Below are 26796 nucleotides of genomic sequence, written 5' to 3'. Positions count from 1 at the left end.
AACCATTGGGCCACTGCCAGATGCTAACGGAAAGACGTTTGAATTTATTTAATTACTTGGATTTGGCAGGTGCACGTTTTTAAAAAAAAAAAAAAAAGAGACATCTCACACCACGATTCGAACCCAAATTGTTTAGATAATGAACCAACGCGCTAACCAACTGAGCTAACGCGACATACATGAAATTTAGTCAGTTTTTCAAGTATTTAAAGTAAATCAGGTCATGACGTCATCTGACACATGCGTAGAACTGGTCGTCGTCACGAGAGGACTGTTTTTGTTGACGCGATTTCGGAGTGAAAAAAATGAACATTTTTGGCCAATTTTTCGATATTTTTCAAGCAAAGAATGGAGCTACAATATGATACTGAGTTTGTGAATTTTTGTTCTGTCTGTCGAAAGTTTTTAGCAGACACAAACATACACACATTTTCGCTTTTATATATATAGATTATAAATTTCAAATGAGTATAATATTTAATATTCATAATATTGCATTGTAATTTGGCTTTCAAGCGCACTTGATGTATATTTTATTTTATACTATTAAAATATTTTTAGTGTTTTGGTTTATTACATCGTCTATAATATAAATCACACCTGTCTGTTTAAATGTATGTATGTCTGTATGTCTTCCTGCCTAAAACTTTCAACAGAGGCGACTGATTTTCATGAGATCGGTATCGTTTTGAAGCTCGACACTACGGATGACAAATATAAAAAAATTGGCTAAAAATATTACTTCCTTCACCCTCAAGTGGGCACTTTTCTACAGAGAGGGGTTGCTTTTTCAATGATATTTTCGAAAGTCATTCCCTCTTTTCGATTGACTAGCCCTAATTTAAACATTTGCCATTTCCGGTTTGGCAATGGGTGCAACAGCAAGTACGTCATGTTTTTTTTTCATGTTCTTTTCCTCCTTTGCGGTACGGGTTTCAGCCTGCCTACCTACTATTACTTTTTTTTTTTTTGCTCAACATACACCTCCAAACACCCAGGCAATGCCAGGCACACAGGCTAGTTTTATTTATATATTAAATTTTGTTTTTAAACCTTGAATTTTGTCTGAAAAAGGCTTGAAAAGGTCCTTGAAAATGGGCATTGGAAATCTATGAACCCTATTAAATCAGTAGGATTAAAGTTACAACTTTACTTGCTAAGAAAGTCTGACACAAGGCAAATATTTTTACAACATTTAAACATTTCATTCTTGGCATTTAGGCCAGGATCACAATGTAGTACCTGTTCTGATGCTACACTTCATCTTTTCTGTTCTCGGTCAGTGGAGGAGGAATCCTTCATGACTGAGACAATTTTTATTTTTGTTTCTATCCAGATTACCACTTTTTGGGGAGCTGGATTTTCCCCACATTAAAAACCGACCTTGTGTCTAACTCTGCCCTTGCGGGGAGGCAAGTAAATAGAAATATTTAAATTAAAAAATTTTTTTTTCTTTTGGTCTCCCTTCCAGGTTTTCTTCCTTCCGTTAAGTAACTTCGTCTTGACGTGTTTCATTGACTCTTTTTGCGCAACTAGAAAAGTCCCTGCTTCAAGCTCAAATCAAAACTTGGTCGTTATAGCCATAGATGAAAATTTTATTGATACAATATAAGCTAATCTATCTATTGTGGGAATAAATAAACTTACCCAGAGACACATTAAGCAAAGTTATGATAAAGCATTGTGATAGTTATGGTTACAGAATCAGACGTATACTTTCTTGAATTTTGTCCGAAAAAACCTTGAAAAGGTGCATTGAAAAATGTGTATGAACCCTGTCAAATCAAGAGGATCAAAATTCCAACTTTACCTACTAATAAAGTCTGACACAAGGCCAATGTTTTTACAACATTAAAACCCAACGAATCCTTTTGCTTGTTTTTCTTAATTTTTTTTGTTTTTTATCTCTTTCCCAGGTTTTCTTTCTTCCGTTAAGTAACATCATCTTGACGTGTTTCAAGGACGATTCGATCTTTGGTTGGGAACTGGATACACTCAGCTGCAAATTTGAGCTTCCGATACCTACAGGCAAAAAACCGCAATATCGTACGCTCGTCTCAAGCAGGTATACATACTCTGGAGAATTTTCATTTTTAAAAAATGTTGTGGATGAAAAAATATCTGAGAATGATTAGAAAGATAGACTAACTTGGCAGAATGTACAATCTATTACTGATGGAGATTTGGTATTTGTCTGTCTGGCGCTAAAACTATATTATTACTTCTATTACTGATGGAGATTTGGTATCTGTCTGTCTGAAGCTAAAACTATGCAACCTATTATATGTTTAGTAAGTGTCTGTATTTTTGAGATGCAGTGTTTTCATTTATTGAGATTGTCGGACTGACTTCCTCATCTTGGTTGTTATAGTCACAACGTTTCGGCCGTTTTGCCGTCCGGCCTTCATCAGGTGTTTTGTATCGAACTGGGAAACCGTTTGTTAGGAGTCTCAAACCCAACCCTTTATTATTATTATGTTTATAGAATTTTTAATGGTTTCTTGGCCTTTTTATTTTTCATGTCATTTCACTTAGCTCCCACTCCCATTCAGAAACTAACCTGTTTGTTTTTGGTTGACCTGGAGAATTGTGGGTGGTCTGACACTTGTCAAACGTGTTGGGAGGGCCTTACCAACCTGTTCCATTGGTATTTGGTTTGGTTCTTTATTTTTCATTCTTTTTGGATGTTTGTAGATCTCCGCGTCATCACTCCTGCATATTTAATTGTATGACCCTTTCTTATGATATGGTACATCGAATTAAGGTTTATGGCATCCATTTGAAACAATTAGAGATTTTTTTAAGCAGTGTTGGAACGATTAATCGGGAATCGGAAAAATCAGAACTTTTTAGGGTATCGGAATCAGAAAAAAATTGTGCCTATTTTTCTGATGCCAAAAATGATTCCTTTAATTGTCTTTTTTATTTGATTTTGTTTAAAACAAAATCTTTCACTGCTAGTGGTAATGATAAAATAATTAGCGGGACCTATGAAAATTCCACAGCAGACTCTTCCATATGTAATATTTTGATGTTTGGTGCTTATGTTTTTGTAAACTGCTTGTGAAAACTTTGTTTTAGATCAATTAAAAACTATGTAAAAAAAAAAAAAAAAAAATGAACCACATATATTTTTGTTTAAACGTTTCTTATTTCAAATGGTCGGTTAAAGATTCCTGCACAATGTGATAAGTCACTTCACTACACCCATTCGCACGTGAACGCATCATGTAAGAAAAACACTACTGAAGGCGGTGAAATGGTGCAAAATAGTCCAAGGGTCTAGGGGTTAATACCATACAAATGGTACATTTTCGCCGGATTTGATTATCAGATTCGTTGTCAGCGACCTCGAATATGCCTAAAAAAACAAATTAGAGTGGTCGGTGTTCTATTGTAACGTGAGGTAATATTTACCAAACATTTATTTTGAGCCTCCTGTTGATTTTATACACTGAGCCCTCCTGCTTGTGCAGTGATAAAACTTCTCAGTTGCACTTGTGATGTTAGGCTGTGTAAGGATGTTAACTTTTGTCAAAATTGGATTGTCCCTTTTTCAACTGGATTTTTTTCAATTACTGATTTTCAATACTTATCGGAGGTATTCCAATGTAAAACCCATCTAAGAATACTCCCAGATACATAAAGTACATTTTTGTATAATTTCAAAAAAATCGTTCCAGCCATTTCAGAGTCCATAGGTAATAAAATCAACACACACACACACACACAATGTGCCTTTTATATATGCGGTGCCTTTAATAAGTTTCCAGACGTTGTTTGTACAGGCATTTTAAATAGTTGTAGACTCCTGAAAATTCAATGTTATTGCTATACATCTTATGAAATGACTGACCAATTTTTTTGATTTCAGGTTCAGATGAACAGCTACAGCAGGAATTGGAATACACCCTACTGTTATATAGTGGGATGCGTTAGAATCAATATAACCAGATGGGTGACCATTTGTGAATACTAAGCACTGCATGCCATCTTCCTATGTCTAGGATGTACATGTGGCTGAGAATATTCCCCATAAACTTCATCCTTCAGAGGAAGTTGCCATAGCCCACCTAGAATTACCGGTTTGATAAATAAAGAACATGACGAGTGGATTGAAAATGATTGATGGAATATTTCTGACCCACTGGTTCTCATTAGATCACCAAAGTTAAGCCATGTGGAGCCTGGCCAGTACCAGTGTTATATCGTGGGATGCGTTAGGATCAATATAACATAAAATATCTTACCGCATCTTGTCCAGCCTTCATGTGGGTATGTTTGCAGCACATGATGAAAGAATGGAACAATTATGAACAAATAAGAAAATCATTTGTCGTTACATAACGATATACGTTTATTATGGAGACACACACACACACACACACGTAACGACAATTCAAACATAATACATGTAAGGTTAGAAGTCCAAGTGTGATAACTGGAACGAACGGAAATGATGCTCATTTCTCCATTTTGAAAGTCACTCTGATTTCCGTCCACTCTCTACTTCCGGTCGTTGATCTCGCAAGAAGTAGCGAGAATTTAAAGTCTTGTCCAAGGGGAGGCAACTTTACCCAAAGGAGTAAAGAATTACTCCCCTTGTATTGTGCTTTTTTATCGTCCTAACAACCAGATTGGTGACAATTTAGAAAGGCTAAGCCCTGTATGCCATCTCCCCATGACAAGGATATGCCTGTAGCTGGGAAGAGCTTGTGAATTTGATATTCCCTGTAAACTTTCTCCTTTGGAATAGCTCGCATAGGATTAATACCACACTAGGTATTACTGGCTCGTTTGATGAGAAATAAAGAACATAAGAGGATTGAGAATGATGGATGGAATGGAAAAGTTCAGAAGTTGTAATCTACAGAGGGAAGTAGTCCCATGCTAATGTGTTCCACAGACCCTTTTGCAAAAAAACTCTGTTCATGGACATTCCTGTCAGACTCTAGGATCCGAAAAGAAGAAAATAATTTTTCCCCCTTTATTAAGCTATTGTCATAAAACCGTTTTTGCTTCCTGAATAGCTGGAAGATTGCCTCTGCGGTACCAAAATTTTGGTGAAAAGAAGAACCCTCTCAATTGTCGCCCTATCAGTCTCCTCTCCTTCTTTGCATTATACTTTTGTATCATCCTAACATCTACTAAAGCCCGATTGTCACAACAGGAGATTTTCAAAAATGCAATCTGGATGTAAGGACACTTTAAAAGAAGAATATGCAATAAAATTCTGTTTTAAACTTGAAAATAAATTCCTACCATCCTTTTCTTATATAACAATTGAAGCATGTCTTTATTTTTTTTTTGCCAAATAACTTGAATCGAATTTTAGTTGCAAGGTATTTAACTTTCGAATGATTAGTGGAAATATGTACGAGGTTCCTTAAATAAGTATCCAGACATTTTTGTACAGACATTTAAAATTGTTGTAGACTCTTGACAATTCAGTATGTTATTGCTATACATCTTATGAAATGACTGACCAATTTTTATGATTTCAGGTTCAAATAAACAGCTACAGCAGGAATTGGAGGCATACACCCTACTAAAGCCTGATTGTCACAGCTGGTGAATTTCAAAAATGCAATCTGGACATGAGGGCCCTTTAGAAGAACGATATGCAATAAAATTCTACTAAAAAAACTCGGAAAAAATGTCACAGAAACGTATGGAATGCTTCAGACTACTTTTGGACCATCTTACAAGAATCGAGCATCATGAAAGACAGGGAGTCTGTGAGAGATGATGAGAAGTGTGAGAGGAGTAAGGAAGTCAGAACGTCAAATGTGGGGAAAATACAAACGACCTGTGAAGCGCCCACGTGTTTGCCTGTCATGCGCATTGGGCAGGAAAAAGAGAAACCAAGATGGCGTCTGCGATATTTAACAGAAACGGTCTAATTGCTAGGTCATGCAAGATTCACGTAGGTGAATGTAATATAAAAGCAGGTCACTTGGAGGAGTTTCACTGTACAGACTGTAAACAGGTGACGTTACAAGACGGTTACTCAGTGCAGAGGAATGAGTGAGGAAGGTTCCATTTCTACAGTGGGAGGAGAAAAAAAGTCAGAACACCAGAGTTAATTGGTCAAATAAAGAATTTCATTGATAATAACCGTCATGGCATAAGAGATTCAAGGAAGGTAGGGTGTTTGTGAGGGATGATGAGAGGTATAGGAGGTGTAAAGAAGTCAGAACACCAGGGTTGCATGGCCAAATAAAGAATTTCATGGATAATGACCGACGTGTGTCTATAGAGACAATAAGTGCACAGTTTGATGTCAGTGTGGGAACTGTACACACAATTATTTGCGAGAAACTGAAGATGTTGACCAAGTTTGTCACCCTTCCTATAGTCCAGATCTTGCTTCCTGTGTCTTTTGGTTATTCCTTAAGCTCAAGGAAAACCTTAGAGGCTCTCGTTATGAAACAATTGAGGACATGAAAGAGGCTGTAATGTTGGTCATTGACACACTCACACAGGAGGAGTTTCGTAAAGCCTTCAAAAAGTTGTTGGAACAATGACAATAAGTGCATTGCAGCTGAAGGAGATTACTTCGAAGGGGACTAGAGTTTTATGTGTGTACTATCAATAAAAGTGTCCATATAAAAAAAAGTCTGGAAACTTATTGAAGACACTTCGTATAAGTAGAGATAGGGTTTTAAGATATTCATTGTTTTTTTTATTTATTTATTTTCAGTAATGGCCGAACTCTGGCCGCTGCTGGCCGGTCGAGATTCATCAATTTATTTGCTCTGGATACACGAGCACTTTTCCGCATCATTGAGCTGCCGAATAAAGTGACCTTTGTTAAGCAGATTGTTTTCCTCCCAGAAAAATTTGACAATGGATCCAGCCAAGTAAGAATGCCATGTTTCATTTTATGCTTTAAAATTAACACAGCCTTGAAACAACTGTAAACATCTCTAATATTTTTGTGTCTACTTTTGATTTTGAACATTGGACCAATAAGGTTTGAAGCACCTCAGAAATATGGAAATACTAGCAGGCTGCCTGGGATTCCCAGTCATAAAATACGCATAAATATATTCTAATTCATATGCAATCGTGTATTGTTTTTACTAAACAGTTGTTTCCCTTCAATTGGGGCCCTGTCGGTGGGGCATTAGAATACGCCGACTGCCCCCCTGCAGAGGGTAAAAGTCCCTTGATGGGGGTCCTGGATATGACCTTAAACTATATCCGATGGTGAGGCCCCAGCTTGCGGGCTCTGGGGAGTGTGGAGCCACCCTTTAATTGCCATTGCTCCCAGGTCCACTCTGATCCGGAGTGGTAGTACCTGTTAGGGTCCCAACTATGGGTTAAATAGAAACCGACTTGCAAAAGACAAATATATTCTATTAAAAAATTTTCTTCAAAATCACCGGATTCGGCATCAAGTAACCTGAAAAGGGTTGATATGCCGTAAAACAAAAACAACCAACCAACCCTTCAATTGGTTTTCGTATCGTTATGTCTTCCCCAAATCTGACTGGTTCATGTAATGGATTTACTGCTAGTTCAATGATATATGAGATGATGATATGATATGAGATGATTGTAAAATAAATTGGATTTGACGTTCCTGAGTTTTTGAGATGAGGATTGGTTATTCGTATTACTTGGATTCATCTGACTACTGTTCTCATCTTGAGTGTGATTTTCACGACGTTTCGGTCGACGTAACCTCCAACCTTCTTCAAGTGTATCTTGTCGAACTGGGGAATGTTTCTGTCGAACTCGGGAATTTGGACAGAATTTCGAGTGGAACCCTTTATTTACTTCACGGGGGTAGCATACTCTTGTTCCGTCAGCCATGACTGGATAAAGGTCCTAAGTAATTCGCAAATGTATTTTTTGCGGTCGCCCACACTGAGGATTGAACCTTCAACCTTCAGGAGAATATCACTTTTACAATTGATTTTTCCTAGTACTCTTAACCACTGCACCACGGTTTCTTCTAGTACGAATTTTAGGAGCATTAAACCTATTTTTATTTCTGGTTGTAAATATCACTATTTATTACTAATTATTATATATTAACGTATATCCATCTATCTCGATATATATTAATGTTTTTACTTATTACTTGTCTATTGTTAAACCCTAACTCCCCCCCCCCCCCGATGAATAAAAATATGAATAAATTGGATTTATATACTACTAGCCGCGGTTCTAATTCATACAGAAACTGAGACATGTATATGCGAGTCTTATGTTTTTTCTCAACAGTTCACGTCTTGTAAGTAAAAAAAAATATACTAGAACTGAGATTGAAACCAAAATTTAAAGCCAATGAGTCAAGTCACTGTCTTTGGGTTTTGGTTTCAATCTCAGCTTGTCAATACTACTACAAGGCCACAAACTTAAAAGAACTCTCCGAAAAAGAAAAACCCTAAAAACCATTCTAAATTTCTGAAAAAAAGAGCAAGTCTTTACCATAAAATATAAATACCATCAAATAACAAACTATGCTAAAACATTGCCCGAATATATCCAGCGAAAATCGGTTCTAAAAGTATAAAAGTTTTAATCTATATATATAAAAAAAGGCAAAATGTGTGTGACCATTTTGTGTATGTCTCACAAAGGCTTCTTTCGCACATGCTCCCGAGGTCGTTACGATCGCTTACAACTGTTTATATAGGCCCTACATAATAATATCTACGATTTGGGAACGTGGGTTGCCTCTACATTTATTTACGTCGACTTTTATGAGATTCGTGCTATTTCTCTCTGTCGCCTGTTTGTCCTGCTTTTTAGTATAAATAAAGTGAAACTAAATTCAAACCGTTCGTTCTTGGCATTGCGCTGGGAAACATCTAGAAGCAATCAGCTTTGATCAATGTGGGGACAAAGTCCTCTTCTATCAGACAATTGCTAATCAATCTGGACAATGGGGAGCTGGTTTCCCCCTCCCCAACATCTGTTGGGGGAAAAAACCAGTCAAAGTTGGATAAACAAACCCAAGTTAACTGCGTGACTTCTATTTGACCTCAATAATTAGGTCAAATAGAAGTTAACTTTTATTGCTGCCACCTGTCAATAGTTAAATAAATTCATACGTCTTTCCATTGTATGTCTCCGTGGCCCAGTGGTTAATGTCGTACGTCTTTTTTTTTTCACTCTTTAATTTCCAACTTTGCCTCAAGGGTTTGGGTTTGATCCTCATACCCACCTAACAAAACTTTTTTTTTTTAAATTTTAACTCCCCCCCCCTTCCCCCGGAGTTTTCATTTACCCAAAACCACACACACACCTCAAAACACCCGGGCATCGCCAGGTACCCTCCGCTAGTCTTATATACAGCATTAAATGACCCAGAGAAATTTGATATGCTGGTCAAACAAACAAACAAACAAATTGATCTCAGCTTAAATATTTTTTTTTTCCATTTATTTACAAGAAGTGAACTTTATTTTTTTTTTTTTAATTCCATTTTTACCCCAAACAAGGCACAGTTCCACTTTGATGTAGGGGGCTACTATCAGGGACATAAGTTGCATGTATACTATGTAGGGAGATGAATAACAAGATGTGTGTTCACGTTGCACTTGAACTTCTGCATGTCAGTGCAGTTGGGAAAGCAGGAACCTAGAAGAAAATTCCAAAGTCTGGCAGTTCTGGGGAAAAAACTATTAGAGTAAATGGCTTTCTTACATCTAGGATCTCAACTGTGAAGAGGTGGGATTTTGCTGCTTGTCAGGTTTGTCGAGGGTATTTATGTTGAGAGGGTACAAGTGCTTGTAGTTTGTCGGAGCATTCACTGTTAAAATTACTGTAGAACAGGCAGAGGAATGCAACATTTCATCGACGGGAAAGAAGTTGAAGCTTAGATGACAGTTCAAGACATATCAGGTTGGCGACTCTCTTTTGATCCCTGTCCAAAAGTGAGAGACAAGTAGCAGATGCACCAGCCCAAATGTGACAACAGTACTCCATACATGGGCGAATGGTGGCTTTATAGAGGTATAGGATACTTTTGGGCGTAAATAATTTTCTAGCATCCTAGAGAGACAGAGCCCACCTTCATCGCAGCGGCCTTGGCAATGCTCTGCATGTATCTATTTCAATTCATATTCCCTGTGAACATTAAGCCGAGGAGCTTAAAAGAAGTACTTTCAGGTAATGTATCTTTAGCCATTTTGGCGTTTAGAAAAACATAATTTTCACATGCATATGTCCCATTTTCTTTCCATTTTCTTTTACTTCATTTTTTTTTAAAAGGAATTTAACGTTACATTTAATATCAGGCAATGCCGGGTATGTTAAGGAGAGGTTCGGGCGATCACTGTATCCAGGCAAGCAGGAGGAACACAATAGAAGTCCCGGGCAATCAAAGGAACAATGGGTCAATCCCAGGAAAGGTGACCTAGGCTGTATCCAGGCAAGCAGGAAAGAGAAACAATGGGAAATCCCGGGATTTAGAACGACCTATATCCATGACATCAATCGGTCATGGGTCTGACCAAAACCAGGAAAAGTGCAATAAACAAGCTGGCAAGAAAAGGGTTAATAGGTCGAAGTGATACCAATAAAAAGAGGAGAGAGGAAGAAAGCAAGAGACAGACAGACAGAAGCGAGACACAGATTGACACAGAATTCTGCGACCCACCCTCTGCCACTAAACTCCACCGCCGTCATTTGTTGAAGTGTATATCGTAAATAAACAAAGTCTTTATTATAAATAAAAGTGTCTCGTGTTCATTTTAAAATGAAGTGACTGTCCATTTTGTATAGCCTAAATGACCACAAACCAGACATATATGTAGCAGGTCCATCTGCTAGTATGTATGTAACTCAGAACTGGAAGAATTTGGCTTTTGTCTATTTAATCTCCTTTCTTTATTTGATAGATTCTGGGTGCCCTCTGTCAAGATGGAATCGCCCGTTTCATGAATATCACCACCTGTAAACTCCTCTTTGACGTCGGCAGCCTCGGTGCCCGTATCCATCATTTGGCAGTCAGCCCTGGGGGTAAACATATGGTCGGCATGATGGACTCTGGAGAAATGAATATCTACAGCCTGTCGACTCTCACCTCTGAGATGAACAAGGTAAAAAAAATTTTCTTGTTAATTTCGGTTTCGTTACTTCAACAGACATAAGATGGGGGATCAGTTCTTCTAATAAATTTATACTGTATTGATCCCTCACTGCAATAGTCCTAGTTGTAGTGGACAGAATATATCTTTTTATTATCCCCTGTCCCCTTTTTCAGTTTGTTCGGAAAGTTTGTGATGAATTTTTTATTAAATACAAGTTTTTCATTTGGTTATCATTTACATGAATAATAGACCGACCTTTTGTGCTCCACACTCAATGCATACGTTTTCCAAAAATATGCAATGCAAAGAATTTGACGGTAATACGAAAAATAAAACAGATATATAACTAAGTATTAAGAACGGGATTCGGTAATTGTATCGGAATCGGAGAAAAATTGAAATCGCCATATTTCTAGTATAAACTTATGGGTATTATTATTATTTAGAAAGCCATTCTTAACATGAGGACGGAAGGGTGCTGTATACCTATTTTATACGTTCACCTAACAATTTAATAAAAAGTTTTTATTAAAAACAGGGTACTCCTGCAGTATTTTACCCACCGATTTCACGATCTTAGCCGAGCGTTGACGAACGCTTTCGGCGTTAACGCCGACGAAAGCCGAGAATTCGGAGCTACTACGGTGCAAGAACGCTAAAAGTATGTGAATAGCAACAACATTACAAGGAAAAGATATTACACACACACACACAACAAAATGGATAAAATTAATACAAAAAATTTGGATAAAATAAATCACAAACACTTACCGTAAGTTTTTTTAAAGTAAAATAAATTTATTTTGTTGAATATTTTTTTTTTTTTTGGTTCATTTTGTTTTCCGATAGCTTCCGATAGGGGGGGGGGGGTAAGCAACAGTAATAATAAACACTTCAATGTTTTTTTTGTTTGTTTTTAACAAAACGTTATTAAACAGTAACAATGTTGTTTTTTTTTTGTTTGTTTTTTTTTCAGTAATGTTTGTAGGAGGGGGGGGACAACAATTACTGTTTATCTTTAGTTCCGACTGGAAGATCTTCTACTGACTGTAGATATGTGATATTATATAACTTACCTAGAATGCAGGAAACAAACTACAAAAAAATTTCACCAGAATTATTATTTTCTATTTTGGGGCTTATAGTTGTTTCAATCGACAAATCAAATATTTATACTATTCACTATCTATGATGTATTTGCTTTTTCTTTGTACCTTATCGTCTGTATTCGTCTAAATAAATAAAATATTGCACGAGGGTAAAATTTCAAAGAAAATAAAAACTTGTATTTTTTTAATTTTACTAAAAATGCGAATAAAAATTGAGTTATTTTTATCCGTATAATTTTTGTTAATTTTTATTGAATATTTTTCAATAATGTCCTTTTTTCGTATTTTATTTTAAAAAAAATCACTTCACAATAGAAATACTGAAGAACAATAAAAGTGAAGAAACTGATTTGACTTGTCACTGCTTCCGGTAGCAGCAAAACCAGAAATTAGGAAGTATATTAGCTGACTATAATCATAACTTTTTAACTTTTGCCCTGATTTATAAAAAAAATTTAGTGTTTATCCAGAATTTATCCAAAAACAAATTTTTTTAAAAAATCTGTACCGCGTACATATCCGTGACGAAAAGAAAATATTGTACAAGGGTAATATTTCAAATAAAATAAAACTTTTTTAAAAAATTTTATTAAAAGTGAAAATAACAATCATGTTATTTATATTTGCATAATTATTCATTTTTACTGTATATTTTGCAAGACTGCGTTTTTTCTATTTTATTTCAATAAATCGTTTCACAATAGAAATACCGAAGAACAATAAAAATTTTTTTATTTCCATACTTTGTGGACCAGGCGCGAACGCAGACCCCACAATTTTAATGAACCACCATTCTGCCAGATCAAACATACCCATTCCTGTGTCTCGATACATCTTCTATCATTATATGTAATCAGTTTTTTAAAATAGTCAACCATATAGGAGCCTATTTGTGACCACACAAACACACGTACACACAGACATTCAGCTTTATATTATAGATTTCAATAAATCGCTTCACAACAGAAATACTGAAGAACAATAAAAGTGAAGGAATTGATTTGCCTTTTCATCGCTTCTGGTAGCGCTCCGCAGAAAATTAGGGAGTACGTTAACAGACTATAAAAAAAAAAAAAAAAAATTCGTACTTACATCAGCAAACGAAGATTGTGGAGTGTTGTACCTATTTACTATGCCTCCCCACGGGACAGAGTTAGACACCAGGGTCGTTTTTTAACGTGGAGAAAAGGTACAAAAATAAAAATTGTCTCAGTCGTGAAGAATTTCTCCTCCACCGAAAGAGAACAAGAAAATGAAGTGCAGCATCTGAAGAACAGATACTACACTTTGATCTTGACCAAAAGGCCAAAATCACCACTGCTGTCGCTCTCCAATGTTTTTGTGATGCTTTTGTTGTGCTCTTCGGGAGTCAGGATTCGATGAGGTATGTTCATTTTTGCACTCCCCCCCCCCCCCTGAGAGAAAAAAAAACAAAAAAAAACAGGGATAAATAATCATATGAAGGGAAGTTACTTCAACGTTTCTTAATTTTTGAGATGAGGATTCGTTATTTATATTCTTTGGATTCTTTGGACTATTGTTCTCATCTTGAGCGTCATTTTCATGTTTTGGTTTCAATAAAGCGCTTCACAATAGAAATACTGAAGAACAATAAAAGTGAAGGAACTGATTTGCCTTGTCACTGCTTCCGGTAGCGCTCCGCAGAAAATTAGGGAGTACTTCAGCTAACAATACTGCATAAGTCAAATCTTTTAACTATCATATCTTAAATTTTATTTTCATCATGCTAAACAGTGGATTTCTATTCATTTTAATCTTATATTATTTATTATTCATCTCCCATCTACCTATGTTGGAAGTTAGGAAGTACGTTAGCTGATTATAACCATATATTTTTCAGTTTGTGGAGTTTCCATGGGTTTTGTTATTGTAGAATAATCAAAAGAACTGTGTTAGTCAATAACACACAACAACAACAACAATAATAATAATAATAATAATAGCAGCAACACTTACCAAGGATCCAGCTTATGCACAAGACAGACACCAGATTGAGCTGGACTGAGGGCTTGTATTTATGTACAAGCATATCCAATCAGGTGATTCAGCCAATCACAATCCAAGGAATAGACTGGCCCATGTGTGCACAATGGAATCTCCCATTGTGCCATAAATAGTTCTCCTCTTTCATGAGAAGTAACTTTAGTCTTTGTCAAGTTATCCACAACTTGAACGCTGACCGAAAGTCCACTACACAATCCAACAGTTATTTAAATTCAAAACCTATACTTCTCTTGTGACATGAGCACAAAAAAATAAAAAAATAAATACAAAACATGACGGTTAAAAGATTAGACTCATGCAGCATTTTTATTTTTAAATAAATATTTAAAAATTCTAATTTTCAGTTTATATCTAAGCTTTCATCAGGATGGTTTAGACAATACATTTTTTCTTTTTTTTTTCATACTAGCCATGTTGGAAGTTAAGAAGTACGTTTGCTTACTATAACCATATATTTTTCAGTCTGTGGAATTTCCATGGGTCTTACTAGTATAAATAATGTTCTGTGACTAAGTATTTTTAAATGATAAAAGAAAAACATGGGAAAGCGACGATTAAAACAATGGAAGACCAGCAACCGCGCATGTATGTAAAAAAATGTAAAAAAGAGACTTTACTTAATTATTTCAGCTATTTGATCACTCGCTGGCGAGAAATGCACATTTTCCTTACGTGTTTATGTAGATGACGATGTGTAGACTGTTTCGTTTAAAGTTTAAAATGTTGGAGAAGTGGAAAAGAAGATAGGAGAGTTCCGTACTCGTGATTTTGATGGCATCTGTACCAATTTTTTTTTTTTTTGTTTTCTTTAAAAAGAAATTTTTGTAAATTTTCTAATCAACCAATTAAATCGTTGTATCATTTTTGTTTTCTTTAAAAAAATTTTTTTTGTAAATTTTCTAGTCAACTAATTAAATCGTATTATTATTTTTAAAATTTGTTTTGTAAATTTTCTAATCAATCAATTAAATCATTGTATATTTTTTTGTTTTCTTTAAAAAAAAATTTTTTGTAAATTTTCTAATCAACCAATTAAATTGTTGTATTTTTTTTTTTTGTTTTCTTTAAAAAAAATTTTTGGTAAATAGCCTACCTGTATTTTGCTGGGTATTCTCCATGTCCGACCAGAATTCGATATAAACGTTGCCTGTCAATGGTATCCTCATAGTCCTCTGATTCCTGCAAACATAAAAACAGAAATGAATATTCTTAATGAGATGTAGAGGAAGGAAAATTATATATATATATATATATATATATATATATATATATATATATATCACAATTAAATCATTGTATTTTTTTTTTTGTTTTCTTAAAAAAAATTTTTTTTGTAAATTTTCTAATCAACCAATTAAATTGTATTTTTTTTTCTGTTTTCTTTAAAAAAAAAATTTTGGTAAATTTTCTAATCACACAATTAAATCATTGTATATTTTTTTTGTTTGTTTTCTTTAAAAAAAATTTTTTTGTAAATTTTCTAATCAACCAATTAAATCATTGTATTATTTTTTTTTTGTTTTCTTTAAAGAAAATTTTTTGTAAATTTTCTAATCAACCAATTAAATCATTGTATTATTTTGTTCTGTATTTTCAGCCACCTCCACCTGTTGTCAAGGCTGTCAAAGGCTGCTACAGTTTTGATGACACAGAGAAAGGTCAGAGTAAAAGTTCAAAAAAGGCTATTTCTCTTGAGGTTAGTTAATTTGTACTGTGCTCTCTCTCTCTCTCTCTTGCATGCTTCACTTGTTTTTTTCAATTATTAAAGTAATTTAATGTTAGATTTAATACCGGGCAATGTCAGTTACATCTTCTTGTCTATAGATATAAAAGCAAAAATGTATGTATGTATCTATGTGTGTTCGCTTTTTCTGTATGTCTACAAAAGGCTTCTTTCAGAGAAGCGGTCGGTCGGTTCACAACTTTTTAAAACTTTTTATATCACATATAAATCGTAATATCTCACAGTTAACAACGAAGCTCGCCTGTCTATTTAGTTTGCTTGATTTTGGGAAGATAAATATTCAACATTTGTCGCTCGCCGTATGTGGGTTAGTCTTTTTCCTATAAGATCTTGGGAAAATAAAAATAAATAAAAGCGTTCCGCAGTAAATGAATACTATCCCGCAGTCAAACTTGACCTCATTAACTCATTAAAACGTGCACCTGCCAAATCCAAGTAATTAAATAAATTCAAATGTGTTTCCGTTAGCATCTCGCGGTGGGGCAATGGTTAACGTCACACGTTTTTTTTTTTTTTCACACTTTAATTTACAACTTTGCCTCAACGGTTCGGGTCCGATCCTCATACTTACTTTTTTTTTTTAACCCCCCCCACCCCGGAGTTTCCACACACACCTCCAAACACCCGGGCAATGCCGGGTACCCATCGCTAGTATATATATAAAAGTGAAAATGTGTGTATGAGGACAACTCTCAACCTATATACTCAATGAATTTTTGAGCTACAGACTTGAAATTTGGTATATAGGATATTCAGATATGTGAAAAACTCTTTCATTGGTTTTCATCTGAAATAAAAAGGCCTGCTAAGGGGTCAAATTTGAAAAATTGCTACTTGTGAGGGGGCATTGGATTTTTATCTGTCAACTGTTTCACGACTGCGCATGTACGAATCGTTCACATGACAGATTACTTATGTTAATGTTAGGAATAAGTAGGTTTGAAAACACTTTTTAAAGATTGTGTTAAGCTGGCTTAATAATTATGGTGCACTGTCTTTAGGTTTCAATTTTGATCTCAGTTTGAGTTTATTTTACTTTTTTTACAAGAAGTGAACTGTTTAGAAAAAAACATTTGGATGCACATGTCTCAGTTTCTTTCCGTTTTTTTTTTTTACTTCATTTTTTTTAAGGAAATTTAATGTTATCTCTATATAAATAAAATGAACTCATTTTTTCCCGTCTGATTTTGACATTAATAGGATTAAAAATCAAGATATTTCATGCAAATATAATATGCACAAACGGCAGAACAATATCTGAGGTGTGTTATAGGCTTATTATTTCTCAAATTCCTCGATAATCTTAGATTTCTATACTTTTTCTGCTGAGAAGTCACGGCCAAAATCGGTTAAGATCAATGGAAGTGGTAAAATATTTTCTCGCTAATAAATTCCTCCTCCCCCTGCCACCACTTAACACCGTTTGGGGATCGTTCACAAGGAACAGTTGAGAAGAGAACACCGGTTTGGCTTCGTAGTTCTTTCATGTGAAGTTATTTAAAATCACTAAACTAAGCTGTAGTGCTCTGTGGCGTAGTGGTTAGCGTGCTGGACAATTCACATTATATTTTCACGTTCGCGCCGACCTACCGTAGTGGGTTTTTTTTTTTTTTTTTTCCTAAACAACTGGAATGGACTTTTCTTGGTGGCCGAACTGTTAACGTTGCAGATGTTTTTGTTTTTTTTTGTTTTTTTTTTCACACTTTATTTTCCTACTTTTACTCATGACTCCGGGTTTGATCCTTCCTACTTACCTACCATAACATTTTTTAACCCCCCCCCCCCCCGTCCCGGAAACAAACACTCGGGCAACGCCAGGTAGCCCCGCTAGTGTTTAATATTGGGCAACGTCAATTACATCTGCTAGTATATTAATAAAATAGAGATGATTATTCTCCTCTAGAAAATAACATCATAAGATTACAAATACAAACGCCACACATAAATCTGATATGATCACACCACCTGCCTATACCAGTAATTATCATTCAATTTCATTCATTTTGTTAACATCTTAAATCATGATGGACGAAATAACTCTCCCAAAATAGTCATACTTTGAGGAGGTAGGAGTTACGTTCACTCTTCTTACAAGTTCTACTGTTACTCTCCCTGATGAGACCAAGAAGTTTGAAACATTAGACACATTTTCACATACACGCCACCCGGGGGATAATTTCTCAATTCCATACATTTAGCATTGGCTGTTGATTTCCTTTGAATAAATAGTATATACAGTAGCATCCAAAACTAAGGGACAACATTTTAAAACCTAATATTTGTTAGAAATAACAACTGTGAAAACTGAAATTTTGACAACTGGTAGTCGTTATCATCCATAATAACATACTAAAATTTGAATCATTTGCAACGGATAGAAAAAGAGATTTTGGCATTTTGCCATGATGCCGGCTGATGCAACGTTTACAAATGACTAAGTAAGACTTATTCTTTAGCGGAAATCAAAAAGTTTGAATATAGCATACTGTTTACATTGTTTTTCTCAATTTTTCCCCTTACTTTTGGACGTTCTTATTTTGAAAATAAATAATTGTTATGATTCTTTTTTCTATCTTTTGCAAATGATTCAAATTTTAGTATGTTATTATGGATGATGACGACTACCAGTTGTCAAAATTTCAGTTTTTCACAGTTGTTATTTCTAACAAATATTAGGTTTTAAAATTTTGTTCCTTAGTTTTGGACGCTACTGTATATAGAATATCTAATTTCTTAGAACTGCACGCCTGTGGAACTCTGTTCCGTCTGCCTGCTTCCATCCGGACTACAACTTGGATGTCTTCAAGTCTAATATTAACAAATTCCTAATGAACCGCCCCCTTAATTAAACACTTCATCAAATCTCCACACTAATGTAATGTACTTGCAATAACCCTTATCCCTGAGTGGCTTCCGGGCCTTGATAAGTGGTGATCACTGTGTAAAAAAAAAAAAATAAATATTCTGACTTGTTAAAATTTTGGCACTTGTACAGTTTAATCGAGACATTAAAAAATGAAAATATCGAAAAAAGTTTAAATTGTACGTATCCGTTATGGAACGAAGTTCTTTGAAAAAAAATTTCACTTAATTTCATCAAGTAATTGTTTTTTTGTTTTTTTTTACAGCGAAAAAACAATTTGTTATGATACCGAGCAAAAGGTTTGATTTTTAGGAAGAAAACTAGTATTAAAGATGGGGAGGGAGTGTCGGCGCTTTAACTGGAGTTATCTCCCCATGGTGTGTTAAAAATTTCCATAATGGCTGACTTCAATGCATTCTCATGAAAACGTGTTTTTCCGCTGTAAAAAAAAAAAACTACTCGATCAAATTAAGTGAAATTTTATTTTTGAGATCTTCAGTCCAAAACGGATACGTACAATATAACCTTTTTTCGATGTTTTCATTTTTTAATTTCTTGATTAAACTGTACAAGTACCAAAAAGTAGATTGCATGTTTTATTTTTGAAAGCATAAAACATGTCTATCTTCCTCTGTTAAAATCAAACGGGTAATAATTGTCATCACTTAAATGAGAAATAAATTGCCTAGTTTAAATAAATAGACCTTACTTCATGCTGAAACGCAATTGAGGTCAACTAATAATAATTGAAAATAAATAAAGTATAAATCAGATTAAAACTAAATAAAATGGATCAACATATAACAGAACTATTAAAAGCACATTAATATAACAAACCGTAAATAACATAGAGCTAATTATTAAAATAGATCTTTGTAAATGTAATATGCAAATAAGGTCACTTCTGAAATGTACATTTTCTTTGAATAAATAGTATATATAGAAATTATGGTGGAATAAAAATCTGTTTTTAGTATGAAAATCAATTCATGAACCATTGTGCATATTCAATTAATTTGTGAAACTGTATTTTTTATACATATTAACAAAACACTATTTTTTGTACATATTAACAAAACTGTATTTTTTATACATATTAACAAAGCTGTATTTTTTATACATATTAACAAAACTATTTTTCATACATATTAACAAAGCTGTATTTTTTATACATATTAACAAAACTGTATATTTTGTACATATTAACAAAGCTGTATTTTTTATACATATTAACAAAACTGTATTTTTTATACATATTAACAAAACTGTATTTTTTGTACATATTAACAAAGCTGTATGTTTTATACATATTAACAAAACTGTATTTTTTATACATATTAACAAAGCTGTATTTTTTGTACATATTAACAAAGCTGTATTTTTTATACATATTAACAAAACTATTTTTCATACATATTAACAAAGCTGTATTTTTTATACATATTAACAAAGCTGTATTTTTTATACATATTAACAAAACTGTATTTTTTGTACATATTAACAAAACTGTATTTTTTGTACATATTAACAAAGCTGTATTTTTTATACATATTAACAAAACTGTATTTTTTATACATATTAACAAAACTGTATTTTTTGTACATATTAACAAAACTGCATTTTTTGTACATATTAACAAAACTGCATTTTTTATACATATTAACAAAACTGTATTTTTTATACATATTAACAAAACTGCATTTTTTATACATATTAACAAAACTGCATTTTTTGTACATATTAACAAAACTGCATTTTTCATACATATTAACAAAACTGCATTTTTTATACATATTAACAAAACTGTATTTTTTATACATATTAACAAAACTGTATTTTTTGTACATATTAACAAAACTGTATTTTTTGTACATATTAACAAAGCTGTATTTTTTATACATATTAACAAAACTGTATTTTTTATACATATTAACAAAACTGTATTTTTTGTACATATTAACAAAACTGCATTTTTTGTACATATTAACAAAACTGCATTTTTTATACATATTAACAAAACTGTATTTTTTGTACATATTAACAAAACTGCATTTTTTATACATATTAACAAAACTGCATTTTTTGTACATATTAACAAAAAAATATATATATATAATTTTCCTTCCTCTACATCTCATATTAAGAATATTCATTTCTGTTTTTATGTTTGCAGGAATCAGAGGACTATGAGGATACCATTGACAGGCAACGTTTATATCGAATTCTGGTCGGACATGGAGAATACCCAGCAAAATACAGGTAGGCTATTTACGAATGTGCTGTTTATTTCCCTCCCACAGCTGGAAAATGTGACACAAGGTTGAAAAGTGAGGTTTGAAAAGTCAGCGCCCTACACCGAGAGTCTCCAAACTACAGCTCGCTGGCCAGATCTGGCTCACCAAATTCTTTAATCCAGCCTGTAGAACTCTTATGGGTAACCTAAAAATATTCAGGAAAAATTTTAAAAGGTGAAACATGTGAAAATGTAATGTTGGCATTTCATACAAACAAAGGAAAGAAATAAATAAAAATCAGATTTTTTTTTTTTACATGGAGGTCACCACTTATCAAGGTCCGGAAGCCACTCAGGGATAAGGGTTATTGCGTGTACAGTAATCAATCGGATAGTATTGTAGTAATCATTAGTATTGGAGTTTTAATAAAGTGTCTTACTTAAGGGGGTGGTTCATCAGGAATTTGTTTATGTTGGACTTGAAGACATCCAAGTTGTAGTCAGGTGGGAAACAGGCAAACGGAAGAGAGTTTCGCAGGCATGCACTTCTAAGAAAGAAGCTTTGTTCATGGAATCTATGTTTTGATTTAGGCACAGATAAAGAGTGGGAAAAATTATTGACAGTGGCTTCAGCTAGACGGGTGTTTCTCATGAAAGATTGGTGAGGGGGGACCAGAGACTGGAGCTCAGACGAGCACTTGCTATGGAAATAACAATAAACAAAGACAGGCTTGCAACGTCTCTTCTGTTAGAGAGAGGTTGCAGGGAATAGAAAAGGGCATCCCCCACTAAGCCACGAAGTCTATTTTGTACTCTGTCAAGGCAGGATAGGCTATTTTTAGCAGCTCCTGCCCAGATGTGGCAGCAGTACTCCATCCTTAGACGTACTTGGCTTTTATACAAATAGAGAATTGCATCAGTAGTGAGATATCTACTGGAACGGTGTTTTTTATTATAACGTTATAATTGTTTCAACATCACTTAAAAGTCTTTCGACATCGTTCATCTCGCCTGGTGTACACTTTTCTTCTTCCTCCGACTATATGCCGGCCGTAGCCAGTCATTTCTCGCCTTCGCATTTGCACGTCCATTTTCTTTAGCATCGATTTTGCTTCTCTGCTCGAGCATGTGCTATAGTTAACTCTCCTTTGTTTTCCTTTTATTTTTTTATTTTTTTTCTTTTTCTTTCTTTTTTTCCTTTTATTTTTTCCTTTTTTTCTTTTTTCCTTTTTTTCTCTTTTTTCCTTTTTTTCCTTTTTTCCCTTTTCTTTTTTTCCTTTTTTCTTTTTTCCTTTTTTCCTTTTTTCCTTTTTTTTCCTTTTTTCTTTTTTTTTTCCTTTTTTTTTCCTTTTTTCCCTTTTCTTTTTTCCATTTTTTCTTTTTTCCATTTTTTCTTTTTTCCTTTTTTCCTTTTCTTTTTTCCTTTTTTCTCTTTTTTCCTTTTTTCCCTTTTTTTCCTTTTTTCCCTTTTCTTTTTTTCCCTTTTTTCTTTTTTCCTTTTTTCTTTTTTCCTTTTTTCTTTTTTTCTTTTTTCTTTTTTCTTTTTTCCTTTTTTTCCTTTTTTCTTTTTTTCTTGTTTCCTTTTTTCTTTTTTCCTTTTTTCTTTTTTCCTTTTTTCTTTTTCCCTTTTTTCTTTTTCCTTTTTTCTTTTTTTCTTTTTTCCTTTTTTTCCTTTTTTTCCTTTTTTCTTTTTTCCTTTTTTCTTTTTTCCTTTTTTCCTTTTTTCTTTTTCCCTTTTTTCTTTTTTCCCTTTTTTTCTCTTTTTTCCTTTTTTCCCTTTTTTTCCTTTTTTCCCTTTTTTCTTTTTTCCTTTTTTCTTTTTTCCTTTTCTTTTTCCTTTTTTTCCTTTTTTCTTTTTTTCCTTTTTTCCCTTTTCTTTTTTCCCTTTTCTTCTTTCCCTTTTTTCTTTTTTCCTTTTTTCTTTTTCTTTTTTCCTTTTCTTCCTTTTTTCTCTTTTTTTCCTTTTTTTCTCTTTTTTCCTTTTTACCCTGTTTTCCCTTTTCTTTTTTTCCCCTTTTTTCTTTTTTCCTTTTTTCCCTTTTTTCCTTTTTTTCCCTTTTTCTTTTTTTCCCTTTTTCTTTTTTTCTCTTTTTCCCTTTTTTTCCTTTTCCCTTTTTTCTTTTTTTCCCTTTTTTCTCACACACACTTCCTAATTTGCATATGCACATGTCTTTCGGCTACTACTGCTGCTAATCTTCCTGCAGCTGTGAAGAAGGTGGGCTCTCTTTATCGTGCTAGAAAGTTACTTACGCCTGAAAGTATCCTGTATCTCTACAAGGCCACTATTCGCCCATATATGGAGTACTGCTATCACATTTGGGCTGGTGCATCTGCTACTAGTCTCTCGCTCCTGAACAGAGTCCAAAAGAGAGTCGCTCACCTGATAGGTCCTAAACTGTCATCTAAACTTCTACCTCTGTCCCATCAACGAAATGTTGCATCCCTCTGCCTGTTCTACAAGTATTTTAATGGGGGATGTTCCGACGAACTACAAGCACTTGTTCCGACAAACTACAAGCATTTGTACCTCCTCGACGTAAATACCCCCGACAATCCCAACAATCAGCAAAATCCCACCCCTACACAGTAGAGATCTTTAGATGTAAGAAAGCCTTTTCCTCTAATAGTTTCTTCCCCAGAACTGCTAGACTTTGGAACTCCCTTCCGGGTTCCTGTTTTCCCAACTGTACTGACATGCAGAAGCTCAAGTGTAATGTAAACAGAAATCTTGCTGCTGAACTCCCTTCATAATATCCCTACAACTTATGTCCCGATAGTAGCCCCCTACATCAAAGATGTACTGTGCCTTGTTTGGGGTGAAATTGTAATAAATAAAAAAAAAAAAGCTTGTAAACTTTGGAAGACCTCTGCCGAAAAGAAGAGTACTGGCCTGCAAAGAAATAAACTAACATTTTTTTTTTTAATAAAAACAACAAGATTGTTCATATTATTCACATTATTTATTTGAATGCAGCACTGTTCTCATCTTGAGTGTCATTTTCACGTTTCAGTCGATGTAGCCTCCAAAATTCATAGGTCCTGGATATGACCTAAAACTATATCCGATGGTGAGGCCCCACCTTGAGGGCTTTGGGGAGTGTGGAGCCACCCTTTAATTGCTATTGCTCCCAGGTCCACTCTGACCCGGAGTGATAGTACCTGTTAGGGTCCCAACTATGGGTTAAATAGAATCTGACTTAAAAAAATATATATATATACTCCATTAAAAATCGTTCCTCAAAATAACTAGATTCGGCATTAAATTACCTGAAAAAGGTTGATATGCCGTAAAACAAAAACAACCAACCAACCAACCAACCAAAATTCATATTAGAACTGCTCACAAGGACCCGTGGCGCAGTAGTTTTAGAGTACTTGGAAAAATCAATCGTGAAAGTGATATTCTCCTGAAAGTTAAAGGTTCAATTCTCAGTGTGGGTGACCAAAAAATACGATCGCGAATTACTTAGAACCTCTGTCCAGTCATGGCTGACAGAACAAGAGCATGTTACCCCAGTGAAAAAAATAAAGGGTTATATTCGAAATTTCATCAAAATTCCAAAATTCAACACTGTGATTCCTAAGTTTAGGAATATACACCTGAAGAAGGTTGGAGGTTACATTGATTGAAACGTGAAAATGAGACTCACGATGAGAACAGTAGTCCGAAGAATCCAAATAATACAAATAACCTGGCCAGAGATAGGATGGTTCGGACGTTAATATCAAAAACATGTGTCAACATGTAAAACGGATGTTAAACCAAATATGATGAGCTGCTGCTGATGTTGCTTGAATATATACTGAATTATTTCCCTTAGTTTTGCCCAGAAATGAATTGATATTGAAACGAAGACAATGTGTATTTTTATTTTATTTTTTTGTGGTTTTTATAGTTGGGTGCGGGTGGTGATTCTGGATGTTAAACGTAATATGATGATGAGTTGCTGCTGATGCTGCTTGGTCGCTTGAATATGTACTGAATTATCTCCCTTAGTTTTGACCAGAAATGAATTGATATTGAAATGAAGACAGTGTGCATTATTATTATTATTATTATTTTTATTTATTTATTTCTTTTTGTGGTTTTTATAGTTGGGTGTGATTGGTGATTCTGGTCTTATTATATGGTTCTACATGACTCAAATTCATCCAGTCATGGCTGATGGAACAAGAGCATGCTACCCCCATGAAGTAAATAAAGGATTCGGTTTGAAATTCCATCCAAATTCTAATGTTCGACAGAAACATTCCCGTGTTCGATAAGATGCACTTGAAGAAGGATGGAGATTACATCGACCAAAATGTTGTGTAAATGACACAAGATGAGAACAGTAGTCCGATGAATCCAAATAATACGAATCCTCATCTAAAAAATTCAAATGTAATAAGATTATTTATTGTATGTACACAATTTTTCAGCGTATTAAGTTCAGGCCACTAAACTGTGGTTTTACCCCATTTTCTTTTCCTTTTAGGCTTTTCATCTGGCGATCCCTTCTACAGCTGCCAGAAAATCACCTTGCCTATGCCGCGTTAGTTGACAAGGGTATCCACCCAGCCTATGCGCAGTTGCACAAGATCTACCCTGTGAAAAGTCGCAGGTTGCTTAGACTCCTCCAAGGGTAAGTTCATTTATTTTTTTTTTTTCAGATTCTATTGTTGGCAGTCGTTTCCCTGATATCCTTCTGGTTAGAACTCTTCCTAGAAAGATATCAGGATGGACCACGTAAAGTTTGCCAACATCCCTGAGTAAAAATGTTTCTGTGGAATGAACTAGATTCGAACAAGGTTGAAAAGTAAGGTTTGAAAGCAGAGATCTCCAAACTATGGCCCGCCAAATTCTTTAATCTGGCCCACAAAACTCTTATGGAAAATGTAAAAATATTTTTATTTTTTTTTTTTTTTTTACTCAAAGATAAGGTTTGGTTGGTTTGGTTTACAGCATATCAACCCTTTTTGGGTTATTTAATGCAGAATCCAGTTATTTTGGAAATAGTATTCATGTTCATCCAGTTATTTTGTAGAAGGTTTTTATTCTTCAAACTCTTTGTATCTTCAATCGCTGGTTTGTATTGTTTGGTTTGCTTGTTTTATAGTGGATTTTATCGTTTTTGTTCCCTACCCTGCAGAACATGAATGAGTTTCGCAATGGGAGAGGGAAAAGGGTTACAGTATTAATTTTTGGTACATTTTAAGTTAGGAAACCAGTCAGAAGTGGGGGAGATAGAAAGAAAAAGGAGAAATGGGAAGAAGAAAAAGGGGGAAAAGGTGGGTTTTTTTTTTTTTTTTTTTTTGTTTTTTTGGTTTTGCAGAACATAATTAAGTTTTGCAAAAGGAAGTAGAAAAACAAAAAGCATCAATGTTAGGTGCATTTCGTCTCAGGAAGCCAATATCTTCAGACAGCCTGATCTGGTAGCACCAGGCGAAGATAAACGTTAATGAGTGTATAGTAGTCAATGGGACAATATCATAGTAGTGGAAATTTGCTGAATTGGATTACTTAAATGGACAGCTCATTAAGAACTTGTTTACGTTGAACTTGAAGATGACCATATTGTAGTCGGCTGGAAAGCAGGGAGTTCCACAGGCGTGCAGTTCTAAGAAAGAAACCATGTTTAGGTCTAGACACAGATAAAGAGTGGAAGAAATTTTTGATAGTGTTTTCAGCTAGACGAGTGTTTATCGTGAAAGTTTGGCGGCGAGGGGGGGTACTATAGATTGGAGCTCAGACAAGCACTTGCCATGAAAATAATGATAAAGTGGAGATG

The 26796-nt window shown here is 34.4% G+C and overlaps 1 protein-coding gene across 1 annotated transcript in view; it reads left to right on the top strand.

Annotated features, from left to right (window-relative positions):
* Positions 1-26796, top strand: part of LOC145268832 (TBC1 domain family member 31-like) — an 87765-nt gene that overhangs the window by 11600 nt on the left and 49369 nt on the right. The window contains exons 5-10 of the mRNA XM_080124491.1: positions 1917-2065; positions 6704-6863; positions 10860-11060; positions 15783-15881; positions 20966-21051; positions 25504-25650. Coding sequence (XP_079980617.1) covers positions 1917-2065; positions 6704-6863; positions 10860-11060; positions 15783-15881; positions 20966-21051; positions 25504-25650 — 842 coding nt within the window. The remainder of the gene's footprint in view (positions 1-1916; positions 2066-6703; positions 6864-10859; positions 11061-15782; positions 15882-20965; positions 21052-25503; positions 25651-26796) is intronic.

This window comes from Euprymna scolopes, chromosome 44, assembly GCF_053919585.1.
Source record: "Euprymna scolopes isolate OS-2025 chromosome 44, ASM5391958v1, whole genome shotgun sequence".
Lineage (NCBI taxonomy): Eukaryota > Metazoa > Mollusca > Cephalopoda > Sepiida > Sepiolidae > Euprymna > Euprymna scolopes.
This window is presented reverse-complemented; position numbering and strand designations above follow the sequence as displayed.